The sequence below is a fragment of the Eleutherodactylus coqui genome, chromosome 6, assembly GCF_035609145.1.
Source record: "Eleutherodactylus coqui strain aEleCoq1 chromosome 6, aEleCoq1.hap1, whole genome shotgun sequence".
Lineage (NCBI taxonomy): Eukaryota > Metazoa > Chordata > Amphibia > Anura > Eleutherodactylidae > Eleutherodactylus > Eleutherodactylus coqui.
The window spans coordinates 216995773-217021887 of record NC_089842.1 but is presented as its reverse complement, the minus strand read 5'-3'; the positions used below and the strand labels follow the sequence as shown (position 1 = coordinate 217021887).

Below are 26115 nucleotides of genomic sequence, written 5' to 3'. Positions count from 1 at the left end.
ATAAAGAGATAGATAGATACATGGATAAATAGATGATAGATAGATAGGAGATAACTAGGAGATAGATAGATAAATAGATAATAGATAGATAGATAAATAAATAGATAGTAGATAAATAGGAGATATATAGATAGATAGGAGATAGCTAGATAGATACATAGACAAATAGATAGTAGACACATAGATAGATGGATAGATAGCTACATGGATAAATAGATGATAGATAGATAGATAGATAGATAGAGAGATACATAGATAAATAGATAGTAGATCGATAGATAGGAGATATATAGATAGATAGGAGATAGCTAGATAGATACATAGATAAATATAGTTAGTAGACACATAGATAGATAGATAGATACATGGATAAATAGATGATAGCTAAATAGATAGTAGATAGATAGATACATAGATAAATAGATAGTAGATAGATAGGAGATATATAGATAGATAGGAGATAGCTAGATAGATACATAGACAAATAGATAGTAGGCACATAGATAGATGGATAGATAGATAGCTACATGGATAAATAGATGATGGATAGATAGATAGATAGATAGATAGATAGATAGATAGATAGATAGATAGATAGATACATAGATAGGACATAGATAGATAGATAGGAGTTAGTTAGATAAAGAGATAGATAGATACATGGATAAATAGATGATAGATAGATAGGAGATAACTAGGAGATAGATAGATAAATAGATAATAGATAGATAGATAAATAGATAGTAGATAGATAGGAGATATATAGATAGATAGGAGATAGCTAGATAGATACATAGACAAATAGATAGTAGACACATAGATAGATGGATAGATAGATAGCTACATGGATAAATAGATGATAGATAGATAGATAGATAGATAGGAGTTAGCTAGATAGAGAGATAGATAGATACATGGATAATTAGATGATAGATAGATAGGAGATAACTAGGAGATAGATAGATTAAGAGATAGATAGATAAATAGATAGATAGATAGGAGATAAATAGATAGATAAGAGATAGATAGGAGATAAATAGGAGATAGATAGATAGGATATAGATAGATAGGAATTTAGATAGATACATAGATAGAAAGGAGATAGCTAGATAGAGAGATAGATACATAGATAAATAGATAGTAGATAGATAGGAAACAGCTAGGTAGATAGGACATAAATAGATAGATAGATAGGAGATATATAGATAGATAGAAGATAGCTAGATAGATACATAGATAAATAGATAGTAGACACATAGATAGATAGATAGATGGATAAATAGATGATAGATAAATAGATAGTAGATAGATACATAGATAAATAGATAGTAGATAGATAGGAGATAGCTAGATAGATACATAGATAAATAGATAGTAGACACATAGATAGAGAGATAGATAGCTACATGGATAAATAGATGATAGATAGATAGATAGAGATAGCTAGATAGATACATACATAGACAAATAGGACATAGACAGATAGATAGAAGATAGATAGATAGATAGATAGGAGATAACTAGGAGATAGATAAATAGATAAGAGATAGATAGATAGATAGATACATAGATACATAGACAGATAGGACATAGATAGATGGATACATAGATAAATAGATAGTAGATAGATAGACAGATAGGAGATAGCTAGATAGAGAGATAGATAAATAGATAGGAGATAAATAGATAGATAAGAGATAGATAGGAGATAAATAGGAGATAGATAGGATATAGATAGATAGGAATTTAGATAGATAGATACATAGATAGATATCTAGATAGATAGGAAATAGCTAGATAGAGAGATAGATAAATAGATAGTAGATAGACAGGAAACAGCTAGGTAGATAGGACATAGATAGATACATAGATAGAGAGATAGATACATAGATAAATAGATAGTAGATAGCTGGATAGATACATAGATAGATACGACATAGATAGATACATAGATAAATAGAGAGTAGAGAGATAGATAGGAGATAGCTAGGTAGATAGGACATAGATTGATACATAGATAAATAGATAGTAGATAGATAGGAGATAGCTTGAGAGAGAGATAGATAGATACATGGATAAATAGTTGATAGATAGATAGATAGATAAGAGATAGATAGATAAATAGGAAATAGATAGATAGGGAGATAGATAGGAGATAGATAGATAGATAAGAGATAGATAGATAGGATATAGGTAGGTAGGTAGATTGATAGGAGATAAATAGATAGATAGGAATTTAGATAGATAGATACATAGACAGGAAATAGATAGATAGATAGATAGATAGGAGATAGCTGGATAGATACATAGATAGATAGGACATAGATAGATACATAGATAAATAGAGAGTAGAGAGATAGATAGGAGATAGCGAGATAGAGAGATAGATACATAGATAAATAGATAGATAGGGGATAAATAGATAGGAAATAAATAGGAGAAAGATAGAAATTTAGATAGCTACATAGATAGATAAATAGGAGATAGATACATAGATAGGAGTCAGATAGATGGATAGGATATAGATAGATAGGAGAGATAGATAGATAGATACACACATATATATATACACACACACACACACATATATATAAACATACCAGGACCTGGACCACTTCTCCACCATGTTGCAGCAGCATAGGCAGACACAGAAGCTTCTGTTCAGCTAGATAGATAGGAGATAGCTAGATAGAGAGATAGATACATAGATAAATAGATAGTAGATAGATAGATAGATAGATAGATAGATAGATAGATAGATAGATAGATAGATAGATAGATAGAAAGGAGATAGCTAGATAGATAGGACATAGATAGATAGATGCATAGATAAATAGATAGTAGATAGATAGGAGATAGCTCGATAGAGAGATAGATACATGGATAAATAGATAGTAGATAGATAGATAGATAGATGTGCATATGTGTATGGCGGAGGGCGGCCTCAGGGCCCCCTGAGCGCAGGGTCGGGCGACCCCAGCGACCCCTGACGCTACGCCTATGTTTGCACGTTCGACAGTTGTTGCAAGCTCTCTGGGAAAACTATCTTTTTGCCAAGAGGGAGAAGTGTACTTTTGCCGTACAGAAGATTACCTTTCTGGAGCATGTTATAACCCCAGATGAGTTTAAGATGGGTCCTGGGAAGGTCTGAGCTGTTTTTGACTGGGTTCAGACTGAGAATTTGAAGGCACTTCAAAGATTTTTGGGGTTCATGAATTATTATCGAAAGTTTATACACGGGTTTTCGGAGAGGGTAAACCTTTGACTGATATTGCAAAGAAAGGTTTCTTTTCTTCTAAATGGTCTCCAAAAGTGTTTTTCTACTGTTCCTATTCTTGTACAGCCAGATTCACCCAGGCCATTTGTTGTTGAGGTGAACACTTCAAAGGCCATGGTGGGGACCATTCTGTCTCAAGACACTAGTAAATTGAAGAATCTTTGCCCATGTGCATTCTTTTCACAGCAATTTACTTCAATCGAACAGAATTGACATTGGTGACAGAGAGTTGTTTGCCATTAACCCTTTCCCGCAACAGGGCGTAAACTTACATCCTGGGGATAGCGCGAGATCATAAGTGATCTTGCGCTATCCGGCAGAGGGAGCCGGAGTCATAGACGGCCTGCCGCTGCAACAGCAGGGTGCAACGGAGATGCGCCCCCCACTGTTAACCTCTTCCCTGCCGCGATCTATGTAGATCGCGGCATGGCAAGTGTTCACAGAGGGAGCGCGCTCCCTCTGTAAAGTTGCCGGGTTCTCGCGATATAATCGCAGAAAGACCGGCTGGTTGCCATGTCAACAGGACGCCAGATACCGGTGTCCTTTATTGCCAGAGCCTGTGATTGCTGTATAAGCAATAAGGCATTGCAAGACAGTAGTCCTGCAATGCCTTATCACAGTGATCATCAGTGCTGTGCTGTAAGTCCCACAGAGGGACACAAATAGTGTAAAAAAAAAAGATCATAAAAATGTATCAAAAAGAAAAATGTAAAAAAATGTAAAAAAAAAAACCCTTTATTGTGCTTTTTTTCTCATATTAGCATAAAAAAAGGTAAAAAAAAATTAAAATCCCACATATTTGATATTGTTGCGTCCATAACGATGTATACAATAAGTTGCACATTCTTTTGATTCTGCACAGAAAAAAAAGAGTAAAAAAACCCCTAAAAATTTTTTAGCGTTTTGCTTTCCTAAAAATGCAATAAAAGTGATCAAAATAGCTGTATGTCCTCCAAATTGGTACCAATAAAAACTACAACTTGTCTCACATAAAATAAGCCCTCACAGAGCTCCGTACATAGAAAAATAAAAAAGTTACAGGACTTTGAATGCAGCGATTTAAAAAAAAAAAAAAAAAAAAAAGAATTTCCAAAAAAAGGGGTTTTATTGCAGAAAAGTGGAAAAACCTAAAAAAAAGTAAGTATTTTGGTATCGTTGTAATTGTACCGATCCGCAGAAAAAATGGATTGTGTCATTTATGCTGCATGATTAATGCTGTAGAAAAAACATCCCAAAAATCTCTGGCAGAATTGATGCGTTTTCTCCCACTGTTATCATAAAAAAAAATTATAAAAGTTTTACAATATAGTCTATGTACACAAAAGTGGCACCGATTAAAAACTACAGTTTGCCACGCAAAAAACAAGCCCTTATATGGCTGCGTCGACAGAAAAGTAAAAAAGTTATGACTTTTGAAAAATGGAGATGAAAATCCGGCAAAAAATGTTGCGTCCTTAAGCCCAAAATAGGCCATGTCCTTAAGTGGTTAAATGGGGCTTCGAGTAGTGGATTCACCTCCTGGAAGGGGCTCAACATAAGGTGACAGTTATTACAGATCACAAAAATTTTGATATACCGTATTTAGAGTCGACGAAGAGACTTAACCCTAGACAGTCACGGTGGTCGTTGTTCTTCTCTCGTTTTGATTTTGTTTTCACATAAAGTCCTGGTGGTCAGAATATCAGAGCGGATGCTCTTTCTAGGAGTTTTGTTCTGGTGGTCTCTGATGAACCCCCTGCACCTATTCTGTCCGAGGGGGTGGTGGTGTCCACAGTGTCCCTGGATCTAGAGAAGCAATCAGTCTACATGTGTTTGAAGCAGCATCCAGGGGTGCGTCCAAATAAAAGCTCTACACACGTCATCCCATATAAATCATCTTTATTGTGCCCAAATCCAGTCGCTGGATTTGGGTACAATAAAGATGATTTATATGGGATGACGTGAGTAGAGCTTACATTTGGACGCACCCCTGGATGCTGCTTCAAACACATGTGGACTGCTTGTATCCAGAACCAGGTCAGAAGCGGGCATCTTTGACCCTGTAATAGACATCTCCCTCATTTATGAGGTGTGTTTGTGTGCTGCTGTCAATTCAACATTTGCATATGGATCTAGAGAAGCAGATTCGTAAGGCACAAGATTTGGCACCTGCCGGCCTCCCAGAGGGAAAACGTTTTCTTCCTCTACATCTGAGGCTTCAAGTACTCTCCAAAATGCATACTTCTGTCCTGGCAGGTCACCCAGGCATCAACAATACATAAAGAGTTGTTAAATAGAATTTTTTGGTGGCTGTCTTTGAGAGGTGATGTTTTTTGTTTTGTTTCTGCACGCAAGGTCTGTACTAGTGCGACACCCCAGGGGGGTGACCCTGGGCACCTGGCTAATGTGAATAGCTGGGAGGGATAAGTGCTGTCTCGTTACGGTGGCACTTACGATGCCCTGGACCCAGTGCCTTGTTGACAACTGGGTTCCATGGCTTTATGGTGTCTGTGCCATACACAAACCCTACCAGCTGCCTCAAACAATTGGTATCGTGACTCATCGGACCAAGCCAGTTCTCTTGGGTCCAGTTAGTAATCTCACAAGCCCAGGTGAGGCCCTGTTTTATGTGGTGTGGTGATAACAGAGGTGCTCTCGTGGGTCTTCTACTCCCATATTCCATGAAAGCAAAATATCGCTGCACTGACCTGTGGGATATGCATTTTAGGACTTCTGCACTGAATAAGGATGTGATTTCTGCTGGAGTCTCGTGTCTATTTGCGCGGACAATGCTAGCCTGGAACCGCCATTTGTGGTCAATAAGCACCTGTGGGCGGCCACTGCACTGTCCACTGTGAGTGGTAATTTCTTCTATGGCGTATTTCTAGTACACACGTGACACTGCAGATTAAGGAATGGTAAACTCGCGCACAACTTAAGAAACGGGATGTCCCATCTGTCTATCACACCTTGATTGAAAAACGATATTCATGTTGCCTCGCATGAGCATGCTGTTGAGTGTTCAAGTCATATATCACTTATATGTAGAGCGTGATGATGTCACTACTGTCATCTATCACGCATATGTGGAGAGTGATGATGTCACTGCTGTGATATATCATTAATATGTGGAGAGTGATGAAGTCATTGCTGTCATATATCACTTATATGTGGAGAGCGATGATGTCACCGTTGTCAACTATCACTTATATGTGGAGAGCGATGATGTCACTGCTGTGATATATCGTTAATATGTGGAGAGTGATGAAGTCATTGCTGTCATATATCACTTATATGTGGAGAGTGATGATGTCACTGCTGTACTAGATCACTATATGCTGAGAGCGATGATGTCACTGCTGTCATCTATCACTTATATGTGGAGAGTGATGATGTTGCCACTGTCAACTATCACTTATATGTGGAGAGTGATTAAGTCACTACTGTCATATATCACTTATATATGGAGAGCGATGATGTCACTGATGACATCTATCACTTATATGTGGAGAGCGATGGTGTCACTGCTGTCATCTATCACTTATAGGTAGAGAGTGATGATGTCACTGCTGCACTAGATCACTTATATGTGGAGAGTGATGATGTCACTGCTGTCATATATCACTTATATGTGGAGAGTCATAGTGTCACTGCTGTACTATATCAATTATAAGTGGAGAGTGATGATATCACTTCTGTCATATATCACTTGTATGTGAAGAGCAATAATATCGTTGCTGTCATATACCAATTGTATGTGGAGAGCAATGATGTCACTGTTGTCATCTATCACTTATATGCAGAGAGCAATGATGTCACTGATATCCTATATCATTTATATGTGGAGAGTCATGATGTCACAACTGTCATTTATGACTTATATGTGGAGAATCATGATGTCACTGCAGTACTATATCACTTATATGTGGAGAGCGAATATGTCACCGCTGTCAAATATGCCTTGTATGTTGAGAGAACGATGATGTCACTGCTGTCATATATCACTTACATGTGGAGAGTGATGATGTCTCTACAGTCATATATCATTTATATGTGGAGTGCAATGATGTCACTGATTTCATCTCTCACTTATATGTGGAGAGCTATGATATTTCTACTGTCATATATCAGTTATATGTGGGGAGCAATTATGTCACTGCTGTCATATATCACTTATATGTGGAGAGCGATTATGTCACTGCTGTCATATATCACATATATGGAGAGCGATGATTTCAATGTTGTCATATATCACTTATATGTGGAGAGCGATGATGTCGCTGCTGTTATAAAGAACACTCAGACTTTGGATTGATTTTTAATTGTTTATTCACCATTTTCCTGCAGCTTTATCTTCCTTGCACACTTTTGCACTATTTAAAACTTTACATTTATCAGTCTATGGTGTCACGGCAAGTGTGGGCAGAGGTAACAATATATATATACACACTGTATAAATAGCAGACAGAGGTAATACACAGTCAATGCTTGTAACGATATATAAAGATACTCAGCATGTAAGCAGAAGGCAGATGCTACAAGCGATACCATGTCCAATAAATGGAGTATACTGATTTAGTGAATATTGTACACAGCAGTGCGCTGTCAGCAAGGTCAGGATGTGATGTACCCACATTTCACAATGTTGCACCCACCATGATTTCTCTGTCCGCACTCCAGAACACGGTCCACAGTATCTATGCCGGTTCTCCAAGGTTTGGCCTCTGACATCCCCTTTCAGGAGTAGAACAAGCAGTAGCGGGTATCCCCAAGATGAAAGACCAGTTGTATGGATACCTTTTTTGGAACCCAATACTTCGATATCTCTGGCGCAGATCTGTATGTGCTTTATTTTGTCCCACATGGTCTCAGACCTGCTCAGTGCCCTCATAACAAAAACAGGTGGATAAGCCTCAGAAATAATGACATCAAGTTATATGAAATAGTGATTCCTGATCTTCTCCATGGGTTAAAGGGATCACATGGCACTTAAAGGGGGGGTTCATAATTGGAAAAAAATCATAATGGGTAAGGAATGTGATAAAATACAAAAATATGCTGCACTTGCTTAAACGACCCCCGGTCCAAACCCAGTTCCCCACCCAGATTGTGCGTGCCAATGCCAGGAGAACAAGAAGTGACGCTGCAGTCACTAATTGGCTGCTTTGGTCACCTGACTTCCTGTGACATCAGCTGACACAATAAACACTGTGACCAGACCAGGGCTGCAGCGCTGGATCCCAGCGACGCAGAGGTAAGTAATGCTCCATTTACTACAGGCAGGCCTATTAAAGGGGTGTTGTCTGTCAACCCAAAACCCCTTTAAGGCGGTAAGTACAGTTGAGTTTTCTACTATATTATATTCCTTGCCCATTAGATTTTTTTTTTCTTTTTTAGTCCCGGAAAACCACTTTTACGGGCTCATTCACACGGGTGTTTGCAATTTTGCTTCATGGAAAAAGCGCCATTTTCAGTGCATGTGCGTTTTTTTACGTTCATGTTGCATCCGTGCTCACTGCATTTTTCATGCATGCAAAAGAAAAAAAAACAAAAAACACAAGAAGGTCGAAGTGATGTCCGTTTTGTCACGACCCACAGAAAACAGTGTGCAAAAGAAAAAAAAGCAGTGAATACGAATTTTTTTTCCCACCCGCAGACTTTAATGGGTAATTTCAGTGCAAAAACACATCGGTGCCTGCGCTAATACGCTCAAAAAGTATTAGCGCATCAACCGGGTTTTTTTTTTTTCAGACTATCTAAACTCTACGGTAGTACGCGGAAGTTAAAAAAAGAAAGGAAGATAAGACATGACCTATTTTTTTCGCACATAGTAACGCACGAGAATACCAGTAGTGAGAAAAAAAACATTGAAATCAATGGTTTGGTTTTGTCTCGTCATGCGGCCGTAAAAGTCATAACGGGACTAAAACACGCCCATCTGTTTAAGCCCTCAGTCTGTAAATGTGGACAAAAATAGGACATAATGTGATTTTGTTTTACACTCAGCATTGGTCCATATAAAAAAATCATATCTGAATTTTCCAATTTATTTCAGTGTGTCCGTACTCTGTCCTCACTCGGGGCCTAAACAGATGGGCGTGTTTCTGTCCCGTTCTGCGGCTGTGATAATCACGGCCGCATAATGGGACAAAACTAAACCATTAATGCCTTTGTTTTCACTACGTGCGAGAAGGATAGGGCAGGACCGATCTGCCCGCTGTTTTTTTCTAACTTGCGATCTATGGCGTGGAGTTTGAACGGTCCAAGAAGAAAAAAAAAGGAACTCGTTCATGTGCAACTGCACCCCATAGTGGCGAGCGTAGGTGCGCATACGGCCTTGTGAAGTATGTAAAAAGTACGGACTGAATATGAACAGAAAAATCCGCCCGTGCGAATGGACCCTAAAGTGCAATCATTGTACCATGTAAAGTTCTGCAACTTAGTCATATCAAGGGTATCAGTTCTTCACCATTTTCAAAATCTCTACTTGCTGGCAGTGAATGTAAACTTTCTCCTAATCATGTCCAAGGCATAGTTGCAAGTCAGCTGCAGACCAGCATGTTTCCATTCACTGTGAGCAAGCAAATATATTGAGAAGGTAAGGAACTGAACGACATAATAATCCCTTTCTTCATGATGCCGATGTGATTGGCACAAATCAGGAGGCAACAGTATTGCTTAAAGGCCACCTAAGAATGGAAGACGTGGCAACTGGTCAGATGACATACGTCAGGGCGGAATACATTATGTTAGGTCTCGTTTACATCTTCACTGCAGGTTCTGTTTGGAACCACCATCATTGATTTCCGCTAAAACAGGAAAAGATAGCGCAGCATGCTTTGTTATCGCATCTGGAACCAGAAACCAAACAAAGCCTATTACAGTCTATGAGGCTCATTGTAGTGTGGTTATACCCTAAAGGACATATTACATGAGCCGATGACCTGGCACAAACATTCGTCTTCCTGATCATTGGCGTGAAAGTGCACGCTATGAGTCGGCATAAGCCTGCTGGCTCGTCAGTCCCCGTGTAATGGCAGAGATGTGCCGCTACTGTATACCATCATGGTAATAATTGTTCGTCTCCATGCAAATGATCACCTGTACAGCAGGAACGAACGCCAATCAATGTGCTTTCTCAATCGGCAATGGACTGGGGATTACTTGGTGTAAAAGAGCCCTCAGAGCAGCCTATACTTATCATACTTAGGGCTTAAACAGATGGGCATGATTTTGGCCAATTAACGGGACGACATAAAACCATTGATTTCAATGGTTTTCTTTTCACTAGTGGTCTTGTCACCCGTTACGAGAAAAAATAGAGCAGGACCCATCTTCCCCCATTCTTTTTCAAACTCGCACATACTAGAGAGGAGTTTGAATGGTCCAAAAAAACAACAAAGTCCCATACACAACTACACTCCATATCAGAAAGTGTAGTTGCACATATGCCCATCTCCATAAGCCCTTAGAGCGTCCTCAGAGGGGCATATACGCAACTACACTCACCATTACGGAGCATAGTTGTGCATGAACAAGGTTACAACCCTTTTTTTTTTAACCTTTCAAACTCTGTGCTATTCCGTGCTATTTTGAAAAAGTGGGACGATAGGTCCTGCCCTATCTTTTCTCACCAGAATTATTACCGAGCGAGAATCCCGAAAGTGGAAATGAAACCATTGAAATCAAATGTTTTCTTCCGTCCTGTTATGCGACTGTGATTTTCACGGCCATAAACGGGTCTAAATTACGGCCATCTGTTTAAGCCCCTCCAGAAGTAAAGGGTTAAACAGGTTAGAAGACCCTTCAAGGTTTACGATGTCCTCATAGTCCCATATCTTAGGCTCCTGATGCCATTTTCACTGGCATTTCTCCTTAAATACATAAATACGGTGCACGCTGCTCATTTTTTAGTCACTGCTGAAATTTCTTAATAAATCAGTTTGTAACAGGATTGTGAATTCTACTAAGGAAATCCTGATCTCCTTAGGGGGCAGATCGTTCTCACCCAGTGCAGCTGCAAGGGGGGGTATAAGTCTTAGGGATCATGTAATCTGGGAGTTGGTGCTCAGGGGAGCGTGCAAATAATTGTACTGCACCGTGGAGCATAGTTCTGTAAACTGGACAAAAGCTGAAGAGCTCATCTGCCAATCGTTGGACATTTTGTAGTTATTTTTGACATCTTTTACTCCAAATAAGCAAAATTTAGAAGTAAAGGATGGTTAAAGTATCACAACTCTGCGACATGTGAGTCATCTCATGATACCAAATATATGGATAATTATTAAGTGGGACACAAAAGTTTACGTCAGCAAGCCATTTTTGTGAACCCTATAAAACAGACTACACCTTTCTAATGTCCCCCACCAGCACCCCGTGTTTATCCAGAGCCATCGAGAGTCATACAGAGCGTCTGCTATCAGCAGAAGGACGAATAAAATATCATTCTGTGTCTTCTGTCCTTCAAATAGTCACAAGAATACTTTGTGCTCCATGTGTCACCGGGTGCAAAACCAAAAAATTCCACCCTTTAACTGTTAAAAAGTTTGACAAGTCTAATAACTATATTATATCTCTAGAAGCCATAGAATACAGATCACACAGTGAAAATTAGCATTCTCAAAAACATGTTGCTTGATTAGATGCTTGTTATCTGCGCCTACATTCTGGGAAAGATATCTGAAGTCTGTACAAAAGCCATTGTCCTAGAACCCACTGATGACCCATAGCTTGTCCATTATTTAACCTCCTTCTTGATTAACAATGACCAACAGAACCTCTATTCCCCCCCACTTGTTCCGACTGTTTTCTTGCCCAGATGCTTGAGATAGATATCCAGCAATTGTGTCAGGCAAAGTTTATGCACAGATAAAGCATAATTGTGCGGAGCGTTGTCCGGGCTATGGAAGACCATGACAGCCGGCTCAATTATACATTAAGGGGCATCCAAAAGATCAAATAAGACGCAGTTCAGCATCATTAGGCAAATAGACGGCATTGACGTGTTTAAGTGCAGATTACTGCTCAGGAGTCATCAACGCACTTTGAAGTGTCTTGTAGCATCAGAGACTAAACAGAATTGATCGTGGCCATGACACTGCCATCCATGTGTTCTTCATGACAAGCTAACTGAAAATAGACATGACATGATTTGCTTTTGTCATTGACACAAACCCTTGTTAATTGTTAATAAATGCAAGTGTGGTTGGGTCATCGTTTTACCTGTGGTCTGTAGATGACTGGTCTAGTCCAACAAGGTCTCCTGTCCTTCATGTTGGTCTTTTATGGTCACCTCTGGAAGTAAGGTTATGGTGGACCTGGAAGCTGCAGGGTAGTTCTTACTATCTGTTTGAGGAAAGCTGGATTTCCGACACAAGGGCATTGAAGTTTCCTGATCAGGGTTTCTTTGTTTGTCCTTGCCAGTGGGCAAGTGGGAAGCAGCTATGCTCATCACCTGCCTAAACAAAGCTTTAAGTGATTTACGAAACTCTTTCCTCATGAGACAGTAGATTATGGGATTGAGGCAGCTGTTGCTATGAGCAAGGCATATGGTGAATGGGTAGACATAGGTATGGAAGTAGTAGTAGGCTTCACTCCACTGGACTACTTCATACTTCACGAGGATGCCCCAAAATGTGCCAGCGTGGTTAGGAAACCAGCACACAAAGAAGACTATTATCACCAGCTGGATGGAATTGGTTATCTTGCTCTGCCGGTGTTGATTGGTGCAATTAACTCTATGTTGTCTCAAGAAGTTCAAGAGCATGATGTAAGAAAAAGAGATCACCACCAGTGGTATGACGAAAGCTATGATGACTCGCTGAAGATGGTAGGTAGCCAGCCACTTGTTTCCAGGAAACTTGAGTAAACAAAGGTCATCCCCTAGAATTTGGTTGGTACTGGCAAAAATGGTGGTTGGGATGGTGGCCCCTAAGGCCAATAACCAAAGGACAAAGCTTATCCATTTTGCAGCATAGGTGGACACCCGACGTCTGAGGCTCAGTGCCAAGGCCACCGACCAATATCTGGTTACCGCCATGGCAGTCAGTAGAAAAACATTGTAATAAACATTCAGGACAGTCATAGTCAGGATGATTTTACACATCGGGTGTCCAAATGGCCAACTAAAATCCAGGATGGCATCTGCAGCCCAAAACGGCAAGGTCAAAGCAAACTGTAGATCACTCAAGGCCAGGCAAAAGACGAAGATATCTATGGCAGTCAGACTAGTGACTTTCTTTGCCCCGATTAGATACATCACAAAGAAATTGCCCAACAGTCCCACCAGACTGACTAAAAAGTAGACAGTAGAGATGAGAACTCGGAAACTCACCAGCCCGTGGGTGGGTATGGTGGCATCATCATCTACACTGAGACCTGGTGTCTCGTCAGAGGTGTTCCCAACTCCCGATGAAAGGTTGAGAGTCATCGCTTTCAAATTTGGCAACTTTTGTAGCAAAAAGTGGATGGGAGAGTCAGTGGGACTTACGAAGCGTTCTCCATTGTGCCTCGAGTTTCAGCAATCACTGATACGACCAGTTAAGGGTTCAGCATTTTTCGTCTCGGACAAGTCTACAATGTACCACCATCGGTATGATCCCTGGTTGATCTCTAGCTCCTCATCTGCTCCGTTGTCACCATCACAAGTGGACTGTGTCAGCAACTCAAAGCCGTCTCTATGATAGTCTTAACTCCTGCCTTGTCAACCAGTGAGTACTGAGGGCTGTGCGAGGGGCAGAGCTATAACTACGCTCCCTGTGTTCGGATAAAACTAGCTTTCTATTATGAGGAACAAACAGATGAGGTTATGACAATGCAATGTGCTTCACGGGAAAAAAATACAGTTTATGAGCGATGTTATAAAGTCTGTGCAATAAACACTGGGATGGAGGTTGTCACCTGTAAGGTGTGTACGATGGACATGGAGGAGTTAATGGTTACATAAAAAAATGCTCTTCACTTCGTCCTGGTCACTGATTACCCCAGATATACTACATAATTGTACCCCAGAATAATTAACATGACAATCACAAAATTTATAATGTGTCCTTACATACTTTTGAAAAAGGGATGCAGTTCAGAGGAGTTGAAGAGAACATCACATTTATTGAAGACCTGCACCAATTTTGTTGCGGTATGCTGGGGTTATGTTAAGATAGTGTAAGGAAAAGAAGTGTGCTATGGGGGAGAGGAAACAGCAATGGTCTGCAGATTTCTAGAGTTCAGTGGTGTAATAATCTGCAGGATATATCACTATGTATCAGGAGATAGAGAGGACAGAGCGATGTTCTGCAGCTCTCTAGAGAGGACAGTGGTGTAATAATCTGCAGGATATATCACTATGTATCAGGAAGTAGAGAGAACAGAGCAATTTACTGCAGATCTCCATAGAGGTGAGTGGTGTAATAATCTGAAGGATATATCACTATGTATCAGGAGGTGGAGAGAACAGAGTGATGTTCTGCAGATCTCTAGAGGTGAGTGGTGTAATAATCTGAAGGATATATCACTATGTATCAGGAGGTAGAGAGGACAGAGCGATGTTCTGCAGATCTCTAGAGGTCAGTGGTGTAATAATCTGAAGGATATATCACTATCTATCAGGAGGTAGAGAGTACAGAGCGATGTTCTGCAGATCTCTAGAGGTCAGTAATGTAATAATCTGCAAGATATAATACTATGTATCAGGAGGTAGAGAGGACAGAATGATGTTCTGCAGATCGGTATTATTGTACCTTGACGCCATCGGAAGCTAGGGGTTTGCCAGGAGGAACACCCCTCTCACACCTCTAGCTCCTGATAGGCGGACTGCTGTAAGGTCCTAGCAGCAGTGTGTTTAGGGTTTTTTTTGTGACCTGGCGGTTTAGTCTTATGGATAATTGTGTGGTTCGGCCTACGTGCAAGCAGCAGCGGGGCCCTGGGAGCCTGTGGAGCACCAGGTTGGGGGAATGCGATGGCAACTCACAGCACCAGAAGAGGGTTCGGGGAGGCTGCGACAGCGTGGAGCACCACCATCGCTGAACGCCTGGGGAAGACACAGTAGTAGCGGGGCACGGAAAGCCTGTGCAGCATCAGCAGCGGCGAATGGCACGGCAATAGACAGTATCGGCGGGCCCTTGGGAGCCTGCGGAGCTGCAGCAGTGGGGAAGGCAAGGGGAACACAGAGCAACAACTGCAGAGAGGACAACTGTGGTCCGGAAACCGGGACAGGAGATGAATACTCGCCTTCCAGTACCTGCTGGGGAGCTATCTCATCAGCCAATGAGGTTCATGGGGCCTCACCAGGCTGTCACTGTGCTCTCCAGCACTACTTCCTGGTGGTGTCAAGATACAATAATACCCTGCAAATCTTTAGAGGTAAGTAGTGTAATAATCTGCAGGATATATCACTATGTATGAGGAGGTAGAGAGGACAGAGCGGGTATTATTGTTTCTTGATGCCACCAGGAAGTCCTGTGGAGCCAAGATTGACCGGAAGTGGGGGTGACGCCCCCTGTACATGATTGGCTGCAGAGCTCGTTAGCCTGCAGGTCCTGGAAGGGCACTACGGATTTGCAGCATCAAGCGGTTTTGCTGGTGGCTCTGACCCACAAGCGCGCTCCTTCCCGCAACCTCCCTTCATGGCTGAAGTAGTGGACAGCGGCTGCATTGGGACCTGCGAATGAGTGAGCGCCCGTCAGGGAAGACAGAGGCAGTAGCCAGCAGGGAGGTGACAGCCGGCTAGTGGGAAGCAGCAGAGAGTTGGCGGCCAGCAGGGAAGTGACAGCTGGCTGGGCCGGGCTGGAGGCATCAACTGTTACCCTGCACATGGAATGGGGGGGGGGGGCGGCTGCTGAGCGGACACTGCTAGCTGCAGCCTGTGGACAGATTTATGCCACCGCTGCAGCCTTAGGCTGAAGGTTACTTGTCTTCTTAGCCTTACATTATTACATGTTAATGCTGCCATATTACAGTAACAGCTAATAATGTAAGCCTAATAAGACAAGTAACCTTCTGCGTAAGGCTGCAGTGCAGCCACTAATCAATACACTCTGTGCTGCTAGGACCTTCCAGCCTTGACCCTATCGGGAGCTAGGAGTGTGAGAGGGGCATTCCCCCTGTCAAACCCCTAGCTTCCGTGGTGTCAACATACAATTATACCGACAGAGCGATGTTCTGCAGATTTCTAGAGGTCAGTAGTATAATAATCTGCAGGATATATTACTATGTATCAGGAGGTAGAGGGTGCAATGTTCTGCAGATCTCCAGAGATCCTGTGGGTATTACTGTACTTTGACGCCACCAGAAGCTAGGGGTGGGACAGTCTTTCAATGGAGGGACGCCCCTTTCACACCCCTCTAGCTCCTGATTGGCTGCCAGTACCTCTCCTGTGTCTCTCCTTCCCCTGTGCCTCCTGCTAATTTCTGGCTGTCATCCCTTCTCCTGTGCCCCTGTGTACCACTAGGTACGGGGCCAGTCTTTCCCCCGCTTAGCTGATCCTGAGTGTCGCCCATGCCGTCCGCCTCAGTTCTCTTCGCGTGCTCCCCGAAGCAGGGTAGGCTCTGATTGCCGCCCCCAGCCGTTGCCTGGCGCCGCACGGAACTTTTCAATGACAGCGGACACTTGTTTGTGTCAGGCGGTAGCTTGGAGGATGCGGCGGAGAGGGAGCTGGATCATGGTCCGCCACTATGTGGCCACCTGGGTGGCCTGCTCTCTGCTGCAGCATCTGTAGTGTCAGCCGGGAGGTCGGAGAATGCGTCAGAGGGGGGAGCCGCATGCTCGTCCTCTGCCCTGTGGCCCCCGGCACCGCTATGTTGCCAACTGGCCGCCCTGCCCACTGCTGCAGCATCTGCAGTGATTGTAGCCTGTGCTGGACGGTTAGGGTTAGGGGTGGTTTTAGCAGTTAGGCTTAGATTATTACCTCTAAATGCTGCCATGTTGAGTTAATAATCTAAGCCTAACTGCTAAAACCACCCCTAACCCTAACCATCCAGCACAGGCTGCAATCAGTGCAGACGCTGCTAGGACCTTCAGCAATCTGCCAATCGGGAGCTAGGGGTGTGACAGAGTCGTTCCTCCATTGAAGGGCTGTCACACCCCTAGCTTCCGTCGGCGTCAAGATACAATAATACTAATCCTGTGATCTACCCTCTGACTTAGCCAGGCTAACCAGGGGGAGGGACGGCGGCCCTCCGGGACCTCGGTTGCAAGGGGTTCCAGCAAAGGCCCTCCTGGAGCTAGGCCAGGTGCTTCTGGGGGAGACCGCGGTCCTAATATCGAGGACTGGGGGACACTGCGGCCCCTGGAGGAGCTGAAGAGCTTTGCCTCCAGGATCGCTGCAAGGACCCAGGAGTACCATAAGGCTGGTCTCACCATTTAAAGGCTCCAGGAGGAGTTACAAGCAGCTAGCTCCCGGGCCAACAACTCAGGTGGGTCTAGGAGGGCCCATTACAACTAGGCCATCCAGGAGCTAAAAGGAGAGATCCTCACCATGGCTGAGAGAAGAGCGGTGCGCAGTGAGCTTCCAGCCGGGCAAGTTACTGTGATATTGAGCTCGAACTCCTCTCGGGAAGAGAGTGATGGCATTTGCCCGGGAGGACAACTAATGGCATATATAAGGCACCTGGAATCCCTTGGAGACCTGGAGGGCTTCTGTTTTGGAGATGACCTCCCTGAATGGGACTCCTAGGACAAGAAGAAAAAGAAAAGCAAAAATATTACACAGGTGGATTTCAGGTATGTCAACCTCCCAGGGCAAGCCTCTGAACCAGGGAAGGGAGGTAGCTGCATGGGTAGCTCCCTTATCCAGCCCAGCCTGGGCTCTGTATAAGTGGGTTCAGTGCAGGGAAAGTGGGAGAGTACTAGGCACCCTGGTCAAGACAACCTTCCGGATCGTAATAACAGGAGGGGTGATGGGCAAAAAGGGGTGGTATCTGACAGTGAGGTTGGGGGTCATCCGGTGTCGGGAAACCCAAAGTTTAAGGCTATAGGAAAAGTGGGAGGTCACCAAGCATCAGTTGGCCTTCAGAGGGGTCCTCTGGTGGGCCCAGAGGTGGGGGGATTGCCTGGTGGCAGGTGCCCCAAAAAGGCAGATGGGGAAGGCAGGGGTTATTTGGCATTGGGTGGCCCCCAGAAGGGTCCTGTAGTGGGCCAAGGGAAGGGTGGGGGTCATCCGGCTTTGGGTGATCCCAAGACTGTAGAGGTGAAGGGTCATCCAGCATCAGGTGACCCCCAGAAGGACCCTGCGGTGGGTCGAGGGAAGAAGGGGTTATCGGCATCTGGTGATCCGAAGACGGTGGAGGTAGGGGGTCATCCGGCATCGGGGGGAGGCGCGGGGGGTGGGGGGGGGGTAAAGGGAACCCAGAAAAAACATGTGGTAGGCTCAGTGAAGAGTGGGTGTCTGGCATCAGGTGGCCCTTATTCTAAAAAGGTGGATTTGGTGGTTGGTTTCGTGTTTTTTTTAAATGCGATTGTCAATGGGACTTTGTAATGTTAAAAACGCATCGTTTGTGCTTTGCAATTTTTGTGCGATTCATTATTAATATTACAAAGTCCCACTGACATTTGCGTTAAAAAAAAATGCAGCGATATTGCAGCATTAAAAAAATGCTAGTGGAAAGGCACCCTAAGGGATCCTGCACACTTGCGTTTTTCTTGTGCGATATTGCTGCATTTTTTTCACGCGATTGTCAATGGGACATTCTAATGTTAAAAACGCATTGCAAGTTTGTGCTTTGCAATTTTTGTGCGATGCATTTTTAACATTTGACAGTCCCATTGACAATCGCGTGAAAAAATGCAGTGATATCGCGTGAAAAAAACCTGCAAGAAAAACGCCAGTGTGCAGGAGCCCTTATTACGGTTGGTACATGGGCGTAGTGATATCCAGCGTCGCCGGGGAGCAGGTGCCAGCTGACGGTTCTCCGCACTGAGCCTATCTGGCAGAAAGGCTCACCGCGCAGAATCGCAGCAAATCGCGGCATGCCGTGATTTACCGCCCACGAGCGGAGAATCGCTATGATTCTCAGCTCGTGGACAGGGGGACAGCTCTGAGTTCCCCACGGCCGGATTATCACCGCAGGATCGCAATGAAAATACGCCCATGGACAGGCAGCCTAACAGGACAATTATCCCTAACCGTCCATGGCAGGCTAAAATCACTACACACGCAGCTGCTAGGACAGTGATGGCAAACCTTTCGGAGACCGAGTGCCCAAACTGCAACCCAAAACCCACTTATTTATTGCAAAGTGCCAATATGTCAGGGGGCGGGGCTTATCACAATGTATGATTGTACCCCCGTCGTCCTAAAAAAAGGACAGGGCAATTTCAAAATAGACAGATTTTAACTGCTTTTAGGATGCGGAAATACTGCAGAATGTCCTCAGCGGAAATTTCTGTGGAAAATTCTGCAGCATTTCCGCATCCAAAAAGCAGTCAAAATCTGCACACTGTCTATTTTGAAACAGCCCTGCCCATTTCCGCCACATGTAAACATACCCCAGCGGTAATAGCGACACCCCCACAGCGGCCCCTATTATAATAGTGACACCCCACAGCGGCCCTCAGTGTAATAGTGACACCCCACAGCGGCCCCCAGTGTAATAGTGACACCCCACAGTGCCCCCCAGTGTAATAGTGACACCTCATAGCAGCCCCCAGTATAACAGTGACAATCCACGGAGACCCCAGTATAATAGTGACATCCCACCGTGGCCCCAGTGTAATAGTTACATCCCACAGTGCTCCCTCCCCATCACCCCCAAGACCCATATACTTACTCTCCTCGTGAAAGCTCCTCCTCTGCTTGGCGTTGATGCTCGGCGCTGATCCCGGGCGCACACTATGATGTCAATGTGCTGCCGGACACCTCCTTCCCCTACTTTCGCAGAACCTGAGAGGAGACGTCAGGGGAGGAGGATCCCAGTGTGTGCCGGGATCAGCGCAGCTGAGTGTATACCGGCAGGGGAACCGTGGCCCCTGCCGGTATTCACTAACGTGGTGAGTGGCCGATGGCAGCGCATGCCAGTTGGGAGGGTTCTGCGTGCCGCCTCTGGCACGCGTGCCATAGGTTCGCCACCACTGTGCTAGGACCTTAGACAAGACAGCCTATCAGGAGCTAGGGGTGTGACAGGGGCATTCCTGCATCCAAGCCCTGTCAAACCCCTAGCTTCTGGTGGCGTCAAGATACAATAATACCGGCAATGCTCACTAAGTCTCTGCACTCTTTACCTTCAGGACTCTGTGTGGCAGCTAGCCTGCAGGCTGCAGCAACCAGGGGTCAGGTTCGAGATTACAGCGGGACATGAGCCAACCTTCCTAGGACAACACCTGAAATCCAGGACTGTCCTGCTGCTCTAGGACAGGACTGATGGCAGCCCCCATAGTGGTCACACCCTGAGTTGCCACCAGGAAAACCTTTCCTGAATGGAAAAGAAATTGATTTGGAGTCTTGATCCTATATTTGAGTGTGCATGCTGTGCAAACACCTCCCAGCCATTGGTACGTTGGCAGTGCTGCTGACATTAATTTTTATTTAAGGAGAACCTTTCCTGTCATACGTGGCTGTGAGATGCGAGAACACAGCTAATAAAGGAGTAGCTCGTGAGATATTGCAGATAATGAAGTAATTAGCGCTGATTTACGACCCTGATAATATAAGATGGAGAATTTATCTTGACAGCAGTAGAAATTACAAGCACACGATGATCTTGCCATAAACTGTGATGAATCCTCTCCAGTGACGGCTGTCACAATGCAATATCTCACCTGTGTGCCGAGCAGATATATTGTCGTATATACTTCATTCTATCCCTATCAGACAGAACATTTAAGCAAGTGAAGTGAGCAACACTGATTACCTGCTGACAATGACGCCTGTCGAGGGGGATATATTACGTGATGTGTATATATAAAATAGGATCAGAGGCATAACTTGAAGCTTCTGGGCCCCAATGCAAAACCTGCAACAGGGCCCCCAACTATAATGCTTTACTCATAGTACTGGGCTCCATATATGGAGAAGAGAGGCCTTATGGGCCCCCCAAGGGTCCTGGGCCCGGGTGCAACCACATTCCCTATAGTTATGCCAGTAAATGGGATATATCAGTCAGGAAGTAACCAGTCAGTTCTTGAAGTGAATGTATTAGTAGCAGGACAAATGGGTATGTGTGCGGATCTGAGTGACTCTAACAAAGACCAAACTATGACATGTAGACGACTGGGCAGAGTATCCCCAGAACGTCCGGTCTTGTGGAGTGTTCCTGGTATGTAGTGGTTAGTAGCTACCAAAAGTAGTCCAAGGAATTAAAACCAGTGACAGGGTGAAGTCCAAAGCTCACTGATTTGTATAGGATGATGGCCGCCCATCTGGTTCGATCCCATAGAAGGGCGACTGTAGGACACATTACTAATAACATTTCTACTGGTGATGATAGAACAGTGTCAGATCATAGAGGACATCTCAGTTCGCCGTGTACGGGGCGCTGTAGACGCAGACCAGTCGAAGTGCCAATGCTGACCCCTGTCCACCACTGAAAGCACCTACAATGGGCACATGAGCATCAGAACTGGCGCAACAGAAGAAGGCGGTCGGTCTGGTGAATCACGTGTTACATAATATAGATGGCCGAAAGTGTCGACACCAGGATAGGAAGAAGACAAGCTAGCAAGGGCAGGATGTTGGGCAATGTCCTGCTGGGTCCTTGGCATCATGTGGACAACTGGTTGCATCACTTACTGGGGAAGGAATGACATCAGGATGGGAAGAAGACAAGCTCTTGATGGGCAATGTCCTGCTGGTCACTTGGGCATCATATGGACGGGCAAAACTTACCTGGGGAAGAGATGACACCAGGATGAGTAGAAGATATGCTGGCAGGGACAGTGTGATGGGCAATGTCTTGCTAGGTACTTGGGTAGCATGTGGATGGCCAGGATGTCTCTTACCTGGGGAGGAGATGGCACCAGGATGGGAAGAACACAAGCTGGCATGGACAGTATGATGGGGATTGTCCTGCTGGGTACTTGGGCATCATGTGGATGGTCGGGAATGTCACTTACCTGGGGAGTAGATGGCACCAGGATGGGAAGAAGACAAGCCATGGGGGCAGTGTGATGGGCAACGTGTTGCTGGGTACTTGGGTCCTGGAATCATGTGGATGTGACCATCTACCCAACACTGTACAGACAAGTACACCCTCATGGCAGCCAGATCCCCTAATGGTAGCGCCCGCAGCAGGATAATGCAGAGGCCGCACTGAAGGAATGGATGAGGAACAGGACAAAGAGATGACGGTAATCCGTTGCTGGGTTCTTGTGCAGATAGCACAGGAAACTTCAGAGGTCTTGTGGAGTCCGGGCCTCGAGGGCGCAGAGCATGAAAAGAACCTAGCCAATATTGGGCAGGGGTTTAAGGTTAATGCTATATTTGCTCTGTGTTCATTCTCCTGAAATACTCTGTACTGCAATATCTATCCATCCTCGCCCCCTGCCACATGCAGCCCTTATTACTTACATGGCAGCTCCCCGCAGAAAACATTACACTGCAGTCACCTTGCACTGTATGATTATTTGCAGCCATGGAACCTTAAAGTGAGTTTCTTGTTTTATTTCTTGTTTTCTACAGAACTGGATAGACGACTTTTATGACATCTTTTTCATGTTTTGCCACCTTTGGTCAGTTGCATTTTTCCCGCTCTCATCTGGTGTGCAAGTGACACAACTAGAGATGAGCAAGCACACTCGGACAAGAATGCAATTACTCGAGAAGAGCGAGGCTCGCTCGAGTAACGGACTTATCCGAGCGTGCTCGCTTATCTCTAGACCCAACTCTTGCATTATAATATAACTTGTTATGGCAAGAAAACTTCTTGAACTGCTAATAGTTTTTGCAGCCACCAACATGTTGGATTCAATAATAAATCCTTACATAGGGAGCGCCCCTAATGGTGACGGCAGGCAGACAGAAATTTATCACATGTCCTTATGCCTCACATTTATCTATAGGACCCCACAGGGTAACGCAGGTCCATAATATTTCCCCTATGGCAAACAGGGACTTGCCCTCAGCACAATGTATGTGCTGAGGGGATGTCCCTGTTTGCCATTATGTTTTGTATATTTTTGTTTGTATATAAATGGGTATGAATGGTTCTGCAGGTGGACCGCAGAACTATTGGTTTTGTTATATATTGTAAATATACTTTATTTGCTTTTTTCATTATTGTATATTTTTTGTCTTGGATTGGTAAATTATGTTTTATTTTGCCAATTTTTCTGTTATTCTTTGTTATGCTTTTTTTCTTTTATAATAAAAAGATTTTCAGATCTCTAGAGGTCAGTAGTGTAATAACCTGCAGGCTATACCACTATGTATTCAGAGGTAGAGGATAGGGTGATGTTCTGCAGATCAACAGCATCTGAACTAATGACCCCCAATCCACTCCTAATAGGAAGTTTGAAAACTGTACTTTATATTAACCATTTATGAACCACACTATTTATTTGGGCTGTGAAAGAATATTATGTAAGTGAAGACTAATCGCTCTATGATGAAAAGTTCTATAACTTTCTAATGTACTGTAAGTAATTGCGCATATGGCCATGTGAAACCACCCTCTGCCCTGTAAATTTGCAAAAACAATGTGTGGAACTCTGACATGTTTCTATCAGCCTCATTCCAGGTGGCTAATCTGATTCAATAAGGCACCCTATAGACTATAGCGCAGATATCCCCTTAGTGCTCCCAGTGTTGCTCCTTTTTACAATATGATGCCCCCTTTGTGCCCCCACACAGAACAAAGTACCCAAATGATACCTCTTTAATGCCTCCTATACCCTATAATTTCTCTTTTATAACCCCCCTCTCTTCTTTCCATTACAGTCATGAAGCTATAAGGCCCCCTGTCCACGGGCGTTGCGGTATCCCACGGCGAATCTCAGCCACGGGAGCCGCCGCCCGGGAGCAGGAGCCGGCAGACGGTTCTCCGCAGGTCAGCCTATCTGACAGATAGGCTGACCGCGGAGAATCGGGGCGATTCGGAGCATGCTGCGAATTGCCGTCCGCGAGCGGAGAATCGCAGTGATTCTCTGCTCGTGGACACGGGGCCGGCACTTTCCCAACGCTATGGAAAGCTTCAGCCAATGTGATTTGCCCGCGATTTACTGCTGGCTAAATCACTGCCGTGGACAGGGGGTCTAAAGCTGCTCCAGTCCTGTTGCCATCTCAAACTTAACAGTCCTCCGCTAGTCGCTGCAGACTCAGCTGTAGCACTGGGTCCTGACTGCGAGCAGGCAATGCTGGTATTATTGTACCTTGACGCCACCATCTAGTACAGCTGGAGAGAGCAGTGACAGACCGGTGACGCTCCCTAAACCTCATTGGCTGCTGACATGGGTTGCCTGCAGGTCCTGGAAGGCCAGTATGAATATAACCAGGTGCCTGCTGCTTTCCTCCCTGCTGCTGTAACTGTTCCAGGCTCCCCGTGCTGCAGTTCAGTGTTCTCCGGCCGTCCTTCCTTCTCTCACCTTCCCTGCTGCTGTAGAACGCTGCTGTCATTCTCTCCCCAGGCTCATCGGCGCTGTCCGTGTGGCTTCTGTCCCCTTCCACGGTCCTGCTCATTGGCGCTGTACTCTCCACAGCGGCAGCTCCGGTGCCAGGACATGCAGTGTATGATGACGCAGCAGCGCCACAACAGTGGAGTCCGGCCCTTCCCCGCTGCAGCTGCTCCTACCTGCTGCCTCTGTCCAGACTGACCGCTTGGCCAGGGGAGATGGCCACCAGGAGTTGCCACCAGGAAAACCATCCTGAATGGAAAAGAAATTGATTTGGAGTCTGGATCCTATATTTGAGTGTGCATGCGGTGCAAACACCTCCCAGCAATTGGTACGTTGGCAGTGCTGCTGACATTAATTTTTTATTTAAGGAGAACCTTTCCTGTCATACGTGGCTGTGAGATGCAAGAACGCGGCTAATAAAGGAGTAGCTCGTGAGATATTGCGGATAATGAAGTAATTAGCGCTGATTTACGACCGTGATAATATAAGACGGAGAATTTATCTTGACAGCAGTAGAAATTACAAGCACACGATGATCTTGCCATAAACTGTGATGAATCCTCTCCAGTGACGGCTGTCACAATGCAATATCTCACCTGTGTGCCGGCCAGGTATATTGCTTTATTCATAGTACTGGGCTCCATATATGGAGAAGAGAGTCCCCATGCCCCCCCCCCCCCCAAAGGTGCAACCACATCCCCTATAGTTATGCCAGTAAATGGGATATATCAGTCAGGAAGTAACCAATCAGTTCTTGAAGTGAATGTATTAGTAGCAGGACAAATGGGTATGTGTGCGGATCTGAGTGACTCTAACAAAGACCAAACTACGACATGTAGACGACTGGGCAGAGTGTCCCCAGAACATCCGGTCTTGTGGAGTGTTCCTGGTATGTAGTGGTTAGTAGCTACCAAAAGTGGTGCAAGGAATTTTAAACCAGTGACAGGGTGAAGTCCAAAGCTCACTGATTTGTATAGGATGATGGCCGCCCGTCTGGTTCGATCCCATAGAAGAGCGACTGTAGGACACATTACTAATAACATTCCTACTGGTGAAGATAGAACAGTGTCAGATCATAGAGGACATCTCAGTTCGCCGTGTACGGGGCGCTGTAGACGCAGACCAGTCGAAGTGCCAATGCTGACCCCTGTCCACCACTGAAAGCACCTATAATGGGCACATGAGCATCAGAACTGGCGCAACAGAAGAAGGCGGTCGGTCTGGTGAAGCACATGTTACATAATATAGATGGCCGAAAGTGTCGACACCAGGATAGGAAGAAGACAAGCTGGCAAGGGCAGGATGTTGGGCAATGTCCTGCT

The 26115-nt window shown here is 44.5% G+C and overlaps 1 protein-coding gene across 1 annotated transcript; it reads right to left on the bottom strand.

The window, feature by feature from the left end:
• Positions 1-11286: 11286 nt before the first annotated feature.
• RXFP4 (relaxin family peptide/INSL5 receptor 4) lies at positions 11287-14025 on the bottom strand. Its single transcript, XM_066605875.1, has 2 exons — positions 12479-14025; positions 11287-12385 (listed from the first exon to the last, which is right to left on the bottom strand). Exon 1 carries the CDS (start codon positions 13683-13685, stop codon positions 12501-12503), a length of 1185 nt encoding a protein of 394 aa, XP_066461972.1. The 5' UTR covers positions 13686-14025; the 3' UTR covers positions 11287-12385; positions 12479-12500.
• Positions 14026-26115: the final 12090 nt, after the last annotated feature.

Coding starts and splice junctions, on each gene's coding strand:
- RXFP4 (XM_066605875.1), bottom strand. CDS start 13,685: ATGACTCTCAACCTTTCATCGGGAGTTGGGAACACCTCTGACGAGACA.